Source organism: Helianthus annuus, chromosome 14 (genome assembly GCF_002127325.2).
Source record: "Helianthus annuus cultivar XRQ/B chromosome 14, HanXRQr2.0-SUNRISE, whole genome shotgun sequence".
Lineage (NCBI taxonomy): Eukaryota > Viridiplantae > Streptophyta > Magnoliopsida > Asterales > Asteraceae > Helianthus > Helianthus annuus.
In genome coordinates this window covers 105,742,420-105,755,610 of record NC_035446.2, presented here as the reverse complement: position 1 = coordinate 105,755,610, position 13,191 = coordinate 105,742,420, and the positions used below count along the sequence as shown (strand labels likewise).

General features: G+C 32.9%; 1 protein-coding gene across 1 annotated transcript; it reads left to right on the top strand.

Annotated features, from left to right (window-relative positions):
• Nucleotides 1-942: 942 nt before the first annotated feature.
• Nucleotides 943-1,588, top strand: LOC110907075 (sporozoite surface protein 2-like). The gene is made up of 2 exons (XM_022152107.1): nt 943-1,432; nt 1,575-1,588. Exons 1-2 carry the CDS (start codon nt 943-945, stop codon nt 1,586-1,588), a joined length of 504 nt encoding a protein of 167 aa, XP_022007799.1.
• Nucleotides 1,589-13,191: the final 11,603 nt, after the last annotated feature.

The following is a 13,191-nucleotide window of genomic DNA, read 5'->3' as shown; positions in this document are numbered from 1 at the left end:
TAAATGTAAATATTCATGTATTTAGTTTGGCTTTTATTTAATAAACTTGTGTTTTTATCAGCTTTTAATTTGAAATAAAAAAATACCCTAAGTTTAAATGTAAATATTCACGTATTTAGTTTGGCTTTTATTTAATAAAGTTGTGTTTTTATAAATCGTAAATAATATTTTTTATCTTACGTAAATTGTTGTCCAACGTTCTTTTGCTTTGACGTTTTTATAATTTTGCTTTTTAATTCAGTGATGTAGTGGTTGTTCGATTCACTTATCAAATTTATTTATTTTTTAGTTTAATGTATAATTATTTAATCTATACTATACATAAATACATGAATATTTACATTTAAACTTAGGGTACTTTTTTTTATTACAAATTAAAAGCTCAGATACATTGTTTAAAAAAACGTGAAATAAAAAAGTATATTACAAAAATGTAAGTTTTTTAAATAAACTATTATATTTTATTTAGGTACCATTAATTTAATTTAGGCTTTATCTAATTAGATTAAGAGAGAGATAAACAAGTATTTAATAACAATAAAAGAGATAAAGGAAAGTAACCATTTTGATAAATATTTTTCTAAGGCTACACGGTATGGGGGACGTCCCCACACCGTCGAGGTCCGGCGACGGAAGCTACACCATGCCGCGCCCCCCCCCCCCCCCCCCCGCGTCCCGGCCTCTCCGTCTCTTCTTCCCGTTTGAGATGGTCCAAAAAGTGGGGCCCATCATTAAAAAATTCGACCATTTAATAAAAAAAATTTCCAAATTTTGAATAATTCCAAACGGTCACAACTTTTAAATATATATATTTACCTTCCATTTTCACTTTCAAACACCAAATTAACCCCAAAATTTCATCTCTCTCTCACATAATTTTTATAAACCTTCTTCCACTATTTTATAAACATTCTTCCACTATAAACCTTTTTACACTTTTTCATGGATCCGTTCAACAACCCGGACAACCCGAACACTCCGAACAACCCGAATAATCCCAACAATCCGACCCAACCTAATGTTTTCTCGGTTTCGGGATATTATCCGACGCTAGAACCGAACCAATTCTCGCAATATTCATCGAATGCGTTTGCTTCATTCCAACACTCGCCAAATCAATTCGCTCAAATCTCCCAAAATCAAGCCCTTCAACAAATGATGATGCGGGGTGCTTGGAACTTCCCCCTCGTTCAACCTCAACCGATCCCCACACCACCCGTTCAACCTCAACCGATCCCGACCCAATCCGAACCCGAAGACGATGTGGAGATTGTTCCCGAAACCCAACCGCCTAAAGGGAAAGGAAAACGAAACAAAGGCAAGCAAGTGGTGGGTGATCAACCGTCGAAACCGAAGGCGACTAAGTGGACACCAATCGAAGAAGAAGCCTTAGCCAAGGCTTTCATTGGCACTTCTGACAACCCGACAAAAGGTTCGTATTTTTTTAAAGTTTACATTTTTTAAAGTTTAAATTTTTTAAAGTTTTAAAGTTTAAATTTTTTAAAGTTTAAAGTTTTAAAAAACCAACAGTTTGTTTTTTTTTTTAAGTTTTATTTTTTTTTTGTTAACAGTAGGTTTTTTACTTTAAGTTTTATTTTTTTTAACAGTAGGTTTTTTACTTTATTAGTTTTAAAGTTTAATTTTTTTTGTTTATTATTATGTTAACACTTTATATATTTTGTTTGTTTTTTATAGGTAACTAGGATTGAGACCCGCCGCAATGCGGCGGGGATTCTTTAGTTATGACTAAGTAGATCTAGGACCCGCATGTTATGTTAAACCTGTCAAACGATGAAAAATAGACGATGTAAAAACGTTCACCCACACACCCACGTTGCATCATGTTAACTCGCAAAATTTAGAACGAAACGTAAAAAGTTAAACCAAAGACGCACGTTGCGATGTGTTAAGTTACAAAATTTAGAACCAAGCATAAAGCGAAAAATTTGTGGAGAATGAAAACTATAAAGGACCAAGTTGAAAGTAAAAAAAAGTTGTGAGGATAGATTGCAAAATATAAAAAGTTTTGGGTTAAAAGTAAAAAAACAAATAGTTTTGGGTTAAAAGTAATTTATGAAATACTTTTGGGTGAAAAGTAAAAAAAATCAACTTTTTTTGGAAACCCCCAAAGCCAAGGTTACGACGACCATATGCATAACCATTTTTTCTTTAGAAAACACCCAAATCACACGCCGCGTTGCGGCGGGGCGTAAAACGGTGTCAAATAGTACTATTGTCACACAATCGTTATCGACCACCAACACTGACTCGACCTAGGATCTGCGTGTTGCGACGAACCTGTCAAACATGAAAAATAGAGGTAAAAACGTTGAACCACACATGTACGTTGCGTCGTATTAACTTGCAAATTTTGAAACAAAACATAAAAAAGTTAAACCACACTTGTACGTTGCGTCGTATTAACTCGAAAAATTAAGAACTATACGTAAACCGAAAATTTGTCAAAGATGAAAAGTATAAATGACAAAAGTTGTGAAGTTAAATTGCAAATAATGAAAGTTTTGGGTTAAAGTTAAAAAAACAAATTATGTAGGGTTAAAATTGCAAAAGGTAAAAACCTTTGGGTTAAAAGTAATGAAAAGTTTGGGTTAAAGTTAAAAAAAAACAAATTATGTAGGGTTAAAATTGTAAAAAGGTAAAAACCTTTAGGTTAAATTTAAAAAAATCAAGTTTTTTTTTTTGAAAAACTCTCAAAGCACAAATTACAAATAGTTATGCACAAAAAGTTTGCTTATTTATATATGGAATAATAACCAATCGGGTGAGGGGTTTTGGTCCAAGGTATTGGCCAAGTTTCTCGTCTTTATGGACCAAGGCCCGTATCGAGATGTCGACTCGGTCTTCTCAAAGTGGCGGAAAATGAACTCGTCCATCAATAGGTTTTGCGAGGAATATAATAAATTATATACAAGTGACCGTCGTAGCGGGTGGAACGACGAGGATGTGTTCAAAATGACGTTGGAAAAGTATAAGGACAAGAATGGTAATACCAACTTTCCTCACGTTCGCGCGTGGATGGTTGTAAAAGACGAACCAAAATGGAGGCCTATTCCCAACGAGGTGGCGATGGCGAAACGCCAAAAAACATCGGAAACGGGTAGTTTTAGCGCCGGTGGATCGGACGCGAGGTGTCACATAAACTTAAATGATGACGCCGACTTTGACGAAGAGGAGTACAACGTACGTGAACTGGAGCGTCCAACGGGCCGAGACAAATCAAAGAAGGAGCGGGCCAAGGGAAAAGAAAAGGAAAAGGTGGACCCGAACATGGTTGAGTTTATGGAACACTTAAAAATGTACAACGACGTCACGGCCCAAAAGACGAAGGCGAAGGAACGGGGCGTCGAAGAAAAAAGTCGTGTATCGGAAGAAAAGTTACGCGAGAAGGTCCGACTGGCGAATGAGAAAATCCGAATTTCCGATGAAAAAATTCGGCTCAAGGAATGGGAAATAATATCGATGAATGTCGAGGACGAACCCGAGCCGAAACGTTCGATGTTGAAAAAATTACAACACGACATCATGAAAAAATATCAAATTATTTAACTCTATGTTTATTTTTATTAAGTCTTTGGTTTTTTTTTTTTTAAGTTTATGTTTTTTTTATGTTTATGTAATGTGGGTTTAATATTAATGAAAATATTTTGTTAGTATATTTGTTAAATGTTAAAAAAAAAATAGAATACTAAAAAAAATAAAAAAAAACATAAAAGTGGTGGAGGATTATGACTAGGACCATCCTACCATGCCCTCTAGTTTTGGAGGATGGACCATCTTTGGGAGGAATATGACGTGGTGCCTACGTGGCGGATCATCCTCCAAGGATGGTCCATCACCATACCTTGTAGTTTAAGTATCCAAAAAGGTAAATACTTTTTGTAACTTAACTAGTTTAGGAAAAAACTCTCATCTACTTAGTCTTAATTAACCTCCTATTGATTATTTAATTTTAATGGTCAAATGCTAATAAGGTTTGGTGACTTGTTGCCGTACATGCAATTGTTTTGTCAAAGGCTTAAGATGCGTGAGGCATCACGAATATTCTTTTTTATAAAGAGTGAACTTCAATACTTAGGAAATCAAAATGAAATTGTTTTGAAAGGTATATTCAAAAAGGTATAAAGAATATTCTTTTTTATATGTTGATTTTAAATGGGTTACTATGCATTAACTTATTCGGTGGCGAATCCAGTAGGTTCTCAGAAATCCATTCAGTTGGAATATTTTTAGTGAGAACCTTTATACTCAGTCGTATATATGAAATTGAAGCATCTACCAAAAGAAACTCATTGAAAAAAATTTATGAATCCACCACTGACTTTATTCTATACCATACTTGAATAATGCTCTAATCAATGTATCACTGTAAAACAAGGTGTCTGGGACTGAGTAATCGCTATAAGCTAGACTGTCAAGACCCTAGTACTCCATGAGTACTCTCCGCCTAAGGAGCGCCTCGCAACTTTTGCGACCATGCATATAGGTTATAATAAAAAGATTGTGGGTTTTCTATAAAAATAATCAATTGACAGGATTATGTGTAATCAAACCACATAGAGTTATATTACATTTTATATAGTTTTTCTTATGAACTGGTAGGACATATTGTAGATGAACTCAAATAGTCAGGCAATCTAAAATCTACTTAGAATGGGTCACAGCTGACTCGTTAGTACCAATCTTTAAATAGGGCTAACACTAATATATTAAAATTAAATTTATAAAAACATCCTTTCAACAAGAAATTGAGTATCTATATTGACATTAATTCTAAAACAACACATGTATACTGACATGAATCAAGGCCACCTAGACCAAACACACGATGTCGACACAAAAGTCATAAAACTCTCAACATCTATTGAAAGTACATGACCACTTATATTTGAAGAATATAGAGCAAATAAAAAGAAGTGGAAGACACGAAGTCGGCTAATGGTGTGTTCTAGCATTACTTACACAGCCAAAACTGCAAACCAGGGGACGTGGAGATGTGCTCTCTACATCGGCTCAATATTTGGGCATGAGCCCATAGAGATTTAGGTGGTGTTTGTTTTTCTAAATTTTTTTTTTTTTTTTTTTTGCGCCGCGCAGACATTTCTATCTGCAGACTGTTTGTTTTTTCTAAAAACGTTTCATTAAAAAACGTCTGCGCAAACTCTTTTTGGTGCAGACTTAGCTCAGTCACTTCTAAAATGTTCTAAGATCTGCAGAAAGTTAAATAACACCACCACCACCACCGTCTACCACCCACCACCGTCCATCACCACCACCACTACCAGTTTATTTTAGAAGTCTACATACATTAAAAAAACAAACAACCTTCTTCTTGTAGACTGCAGGGGTTTGGTACACCTCTACTTCTACAGATGTCTCCAGATGTGGTCCGCAGACTGCAAACATTTTACCTCTTAAAAAACAAACAGCACCTTAGCCTATCGAGGTTGACCCGCTTCCTCCCTTGTGAGAGAGAGGACATGCTCCCTTCTTTTCCGCGGACTAGATTACTTACCCTCCTAGCTTTCGCCACATAACCCTTATGTACACACCGTATACATGGACATAGATCATGCACATATTACCAACTTAAATAGTCACTTAACGATGCTTGAGTATTTGGTCTAGAGTCTCCTTCTGACCGGTTTTCTATAGTTTAGAACTGAAAAACCAGAATAAAGAAGTGTGCACCTAATTTGGTGATTTGACACAAAAGAGAGCAAATGGTTTTAAGTCGGGTAGTGATTACATATTGTTTGATCAAATCAACCATAAGTTGCATGCCAACCTAATGTTCTATTGCCTTTTGACGATGTTTTAGTGATCACTTATTTTTTTTTCAAATGAGAATTAGTAAGCTTCATTTCATCTAGATACAACTAAAATTTGACGTGGATAATACTTGCTAGAAAAAGACGAGAATTTTAGTTGGAATATAAGTTTCATTAATCAAGGACCATTACTTTGGCATTTTAATGAAAATGATATATTATTAAAAAAAATCAAGGACCATTACTCATAAAAGAAAAACAAAACTGCAGACCATCACCTACCAATTATTGCATATTAAATTATTTCTATTTGAATAATAACTCTAATTATTAAAACCAATCATACAACAAAAGCTCATAACTTATATTTATTTATGATTCATAAGCGAGAACTATATAAAGTTAGTTATGATTTAATATTTGGAGTAAATATAAATCTAACTTAGATACTCATTCATAGATCTATCTCATTTGACTTATATTTTTTATTCTTGTAAAATGACATCATAACGTAGAAAAGGTATATAATAAATTTACTTTATGTGTTATAAAGTTTTTAAAAATATTTAGAGAGTGGCCCGTACCTAAAGTTTTTAATAATATTTCGTATTACGTTTCTTTTGTGACATTCCTATTTTACTTCAATATTTTAGGGAAAAAGTGAAAGTGGTGACTTTGTAAGACTAGACAACACTAAAAAGAAATTTTAGGTTAAGTCATGACATAAATGTTAGTAAAGAGTTAAGATAATATTATAGATAAACATTGTTCATAACTTCATATTACTGCCTAATCATATGAAAACAGATTTTAATATCAATAACAAACACATGCAATAGTTACTATACACAAAAGTAAATTTATCTTAAACATTTCGTGTGTGTTACGCATGTGAAACCCGCCAAACTCCATCCTTGTGGAAAACAATCTTATGAAAATCAACCAAGAACATTTCGGCAGTGAAAAGTATACTCTTGGTCATCATTAGATGATGTTACGTTCGTCCTAAGAGCATTCTCATCCAATCCATCAAATTATACATACATTTCACTAAAAAACAACTCCTATATCAATATATTTCCACTAAAAACAAATACTTTTTCTCTCTCCTTTTCAATTAAATAATATTATTATCACATTTTTCTCTTTCCTTCACTCACAACCACTTTCAATATATATTAAAAAAATTATACTGAGTGAACAGTGTCCCCCCAAATATACAGATGAACAGTAACATTTTCTCTCTCCTCCACTCACAACCACTTTTTATACCCTTTACAATATAAAAACTCACCCTCACAAGTTTTGATGGATTGGATGAGAATGCTCTAAACACATATTATGAGTGCTCTAAAACATAAACTAGTTTTAGGCAAAAGTTTATATATTACATTACACGTTATGCCACTGTACAACAACGTTTAAATATATATTTTATTAAAAATATTTCTATAACAATGCTTTACTCATATTAAAAGTTACTTAAATTCTCTATTTTTTGTGTGTATATATGTATACTAGGTTTTTACCCGGGATTGCTTCCTGGGCTCGGGAAAGTTATTTAAATTAATTACTATTTGTTATTAATACGACCACATTACATCAACCATCTCATTCAATTCAACAACATTGTCTTAAAATCACCGAATTAAATCATGAACCCATATTATAGATCAAACAAAAGCACAACAGGACCACATGAATAACATCATTTCCAATTTTACTTCAATGCACTTAAATGATGGGATGATTTGGGATTTTGTTAAAATGTTTGTTCTTGTACTTCTTAACAAAATTATATAGAATTCAAGAAAACAAAACAGTGACTTAAAGAACTATAGTTTAACACCCAATGTGATCGAGCAAATAGATGTTAACCAAAAGTCAAACAGTTGTTGACCAAAAGTGAAACACATGTTCAACCAGATCCACTGTCTTCTTATATTTTAGGACTGTTTTCCTCTTCAAAACACTGTTCAACCTAAGATGGGTTTCCATGAACTGTTGACCTAAAGTCAAACAGATGTTAAAACCAGTGTTTGAGTTATTCAAACGTCTGTTGAATACTAAATGAGATGTTGACCAAAAGTCAATCAGATGTTTACCAAAAGTCAAACGGAGTATACTGTCTTTAGTTCACATCTACAGATTGTTTCCGTTAGACATGGACCTATTTTTTTACATGTACATATATAGTTTTAGAATCACAACTTTTATTATAGTGCTGAAAATAAAAACAGTAGCTGACTATAAGTATCAGTGGATACCCTATCAGTGGATTAAAACACTGAGCTTTAACAACAATCCTTATATAAACAGTGATTCAAGAATCTTCCTGCTAAAAAAAAACAATATTTTAACCCATCAGTCATTTCAGTCCCCTTCAACCTCCACAAAACACAATTTTAACCCAACAGTGGTTTTAAACCACCATTTTAACCAAACAGCGGTTTCAACCATAGTTTTCAAAACAGTAGTTCCAAACATCAATTTTCATCCATCTGTTAACCAAAATCAACAGATGTATCAACCACTGTTTTATTTTCAAACATCTGTTCCCAATAACAGAGCTTTGATCATTTAAACATACTTTTGCCAATACTACAAGCTTTTACACTCTCAAACCTAAATATTTACATAATTTAAATAACAAACATGGTTAATATTTTTAACACAACTAATTATATAAAAACTACAAGTTTCAAACAGCATACAAAGTTCATCCATCTGTTGACCCAAGTCAACAGATGTATCAACCACTATTTAATTTTGAAACATCTGTTCCCAATAACAGAGCTTTGATCATTTAAACAGACCTTTGACAATATTACAAGCTTTTACACTCTCAAACATCAATATTCATTTACTTAATTTAAATAACAAACATGATTAATAATTTTAACACAACTAATTATATAAAAAATACAATTGTCAAAATTATATAAAAAATACAATTGTCAAAATAGCAAATACATTCAATAAAATACAGGATCCTAATTCCTAATCAATTGGTGAAAAAGTAGTTTCGATAAATAAAGCTCCTTTCGGACCGTTGTAGTTGTCAACATGTTGGAGGTATTTTAGAAGTTCTTTGCTCAGATCAACTTCAATCATGTCCCCCCAATTGCTTGTTATCAGCCACTTGTTGTCTTCAATTATATTAGTACTTCGGTGACTATCTACATAATTAACTACACGAGGATTATTGAAAACAAACACCTTCATCCAGCCTTCTTCTTCATATCTGAGCAAATCAGCAGTTAGCTCAGCAGACTTTCCAATAACAATCAAATGCAACCTCTTTCCAATGGTCAAAAAATGCCCTTGGCAAGGATTGACTACAATACTCTCGGGAAAACGAAGCATTCTGAAAGTCTCACTAAGAACATCAAAAGCAACGATGTTCCTCTCACCTAGTGTATACCAATAATTTGAAACCATAAAATATATGGTTTTATCAGCATAAACTCCTGTAGACCATGAATAACGACTTGAACCATAATTGTTTACACTACCGAAATTTATTGTTCTCCATGACTCACGACGTCATGAGTAAACACGAGCAGCAGTTACATTATGGTAACATCTGATGTTCAGCACTTTCAGATCATTGAACTGATCAAAATAAATTCCACCAGTATCAGAGTTTCGATGATGATTGTAATTGAAGTACTCATCACACAAAACCTTATACCGCCTGATAGTTGGATTACAAAGAATCAACTGACAGGAAATCCCTTCATTGCAAACTAACAACAAACCATTAAATGAAGATAGAATACGTAAGAAGCTAGGGTGCACATTGTTAGGAAAACTTAAGGTTTTGCTTCTAACAACATCCAAATTACCACCAACTACGTCGTCAATGACAATTGACGTGTCTTTAAAGGATAATAGTTTCTTTTGTACTGAATCTCCACTTCGGATAGCATGCATCATCTGAAATGCATCACTTGACAATTCCCTATAAAAATTCTTCGAAAGACATTTGAAACGGCCAATATCTTCTGCAGAGAGCCTTGTGAAAATCTCGTCAACAATCACTTGAAACCCAAATTTTTCCATTCTGCAGAGAGCCTTGTGAAAATTTCGTCAACAAAATATTTGAAGATGATTTAGTAGATGGATGAAAACGGTAATGACCAAAACCTCTGCCCAATGTATTTTATATACCCATTGAAGGTGGTTATAACTAAATACATCGTCAGACGAAAGAATATGAAGCGACACTCGTTAGGCTTTTAATGCATTTACATGGAAAAATATAAAATTAAACACGTTGTTATAATTGCAATTAACCTATTCATTTACCTATAAGATGCCTTTACCATAAGACAGAAGTGATTGCTTGACGTGCATTAATTGCAAAGTACATATCCCAAGGCATTTTGAATTTGAAATTACCGACAATTTCAAAACCGTTGCTATGGTATATGTTTGCCAAAGGAAACATCTGCTAAGTTATACTTTCTTGGCTATGGGCAGTAGTTTGCTGACTATTATTTAACTATCAGTGGATACCCAACCGTTATTGAAACACTGATGTTTAGTCAAACAGTGGTCAACATGAAGATTGAAGAAACAGAAGTTGTCTTTCAACAGTGGATAACATTTAACAAACAGATGTTTAAACCAAATCAGTGGTGGTAACAGACTTTTAAGGATTAGTGAAAACCATCATTTTTAACTATTTTGAGATTGTTTGACCTTAAACAGATATTTGACCTTCTATATCAGTTGTTTAGAGTTAAACAAATATTTGGACATAAAGAGATGTTTGAAATTAAACAAATGTTTAACCTTAAAAAAAAGTTGGCCCATAAACATCTCCTTTGCAAAAAAAGAGAAATTTCAAGAATACTATACCCAAACAATCAAAATGAGGAGCTTAATAATCATTCAAGTGCATTTCATTTTTATTTAGTAGTATAAAGATTAAACCACTTTTCAATTTATAGTACAGATCAGTGATATGAAATCTAACAATCAAAATGGGGTTATGTGATAAATAACGTTACATATAAACATCTCAGTGATATGAAACCTAACAAACTAACATAGTATAAAACACTGATGTGATAAATACTGTTACATTTAAATATTGTTAACATAAACAAAGGTAGAATATCTACTGTTGATGCTGAACCACTTTTGTTGTTGGACAGTGGTTCGTCTTTGAATTTGAATAGGGTTGGTCTCGAGATATAAAGTATAGAGAACCACTGCTACACTAAACACTGTTACATAAGAAACACTGATACATAAATACTAAAGTTGAATCCGCTGTAGATGCTGAAACACTACTGCTACTAAGCAGTGGTTTTCCTTTTGTTGATCAGGGTTGAGGTACATAAGTGCTTGTCTTTAACAGGGCTTTGTCTTCAACAGTGCATAGGCCTCATGAGTCAATAAGCCCATCAGTCTTTATAAGGAGCAGTGGTTAGTTATAACCGTCCTTAGCATGATCGGTTGTTATAACCACACCATAACCCTTTGAGAGGAAGCAAGTGTCCGTCTATTCATTTGAGAGGACTCGTTGCATTACATCCCTGTTGAAAATGTGAGCAGTGGATGTTTTTTAGGAAAACCAATGATTCTCAATATCAGTGGATTTCAACAATAAAAATGTGAGCCGTGACTATTTTTAACTATAAGTGGATAGCCAATAGTGATTGTAACACATATATTTGGTCAGTGAGTGGTCAACATGAAGAATGAAGAAACAGAGGTTTACCATCAAACAAATCCTTGACACTATTAAACCTCTGCTGACTTACCAAACAGATATTCAGACACAATTCAACATCAACATAATCTAAATATTACTGAAACACTAAATAATAAGTAAAAATAAAACACAACATAGATTCATAAAAGTAAATTTATTCATTTATTCATGACCTTAAAACTAAAAGTCCAATAATTACATCACATACTGAACAATATTAAAGTTCAAATATAAGAATAACAACAAAAATTAAGAAACTTTAGTTTCAACTCCATGGATTGTTGAACTTCTCGATGTATGTCCTTTAGCATCGCCATGAACTGCATGTCACTATCATCGCACTCTATATTACTGACAACACAAATAAGAAATAAACCTAAAATGCAAAGGTATCTTCTGAACTGTTGTAGCACATCTGAGTTTTCACGATATTGCACAAATCTATACTTTCTATAAAACCAGAAAATCTTCCTGGCGCAAGAAATCATGACTTTCGATTTAACGAAAATCAAAAAATGCAACTCTCCCATCAAAGAAGATAGCACATGCAACTTTTCAAGATAGAAGATACATATCGTCCGTTGAAGCTGCAACTTTGCCATAAAAAAAGGTAGCACATGCAACTTTTCACGATGTTGCAACAATGATACTGCAGCATCGATATTGAAAGGTTGATGTGGGATGCGAATTTTCATTGAAACGACGATGTTGGAACAATGATACTGGAACAATAACATGTAAATATAATCAACAAACATTCGAACAAAGAAGTGTAATCGGAGATAAGCGGCTGAATCATGAGAAAGATGCATTTGAGAGAGAAAGATATGTTCACATATATTAGCGAGCGAGATTTGAATGTGAAACCAGATAATTATATCTAATTTATAGGATATGAATATATGGTTTGAATTTTGAATTTCAAAGTTACTGATATTATCAGTAATTACTGATCTGATTTGAAAGTAATTGTCATGATGTTTATCGGGAACTGATGTTTATTGGGAACTGAAAGGTAAGTAATGTATATCTTTATACCCTGCTTTATATTAAACTAACTAAATATTAGAAATGATATGCAAAGTAGGAAAAAAAAGAGAACGTCAATTTTAAATTACCATTTTGCATATTTTTAATTTTAAAAATTACTGATATTATCAGTGATCTGATTTGAAAGCAATTGTCATGATGACTTTTCTAATTTTTATCTTAACTTTAATTAAGAGATAATAACCGTCAGTTTGAAATTCACATTTTGCATATTTTAAATGTCCAAAGCTCAAGAAATTAGCATTAATTAATGATTTGATTCGGAACAAATAGCCATCAAGTATTTTTTTTATTTTTTAATTTAACTTTAAATTTTATCACGAAAACAATGTTGGAAGAACTCTTTTCTCATTGGAATCTAACGATTAGGTAAAATGGTAGTTTCATTGTAATTCTAGTTTTTATTTGATAATTTCAATCTATCACTAATTAACACGATCAATAATAAAAATGTGAGCAGTGGCAGTTTTTTAGGAAAACCGTTGATGGTCAATATCAATTGTTGGTGCACGAAATGTCTGCTGACTACGTCTTATTAAGTCTTGTGTCTAGATAGGTTAAACAAGTGTTCAAACATGATTAAATTAGGGTTGTTTAGGTTTGAAATGATCCTGGCCGTTTGAA

What these genes read in the sequence shown, in the direction of transcription:
- LOC110907075 (XM_022152107.1), top strand. Translation starts at nt 943, where the DNA reads ATGGATCCGTTCAACAACCCGGACAACCCGAACACTCCGAACAACCCG.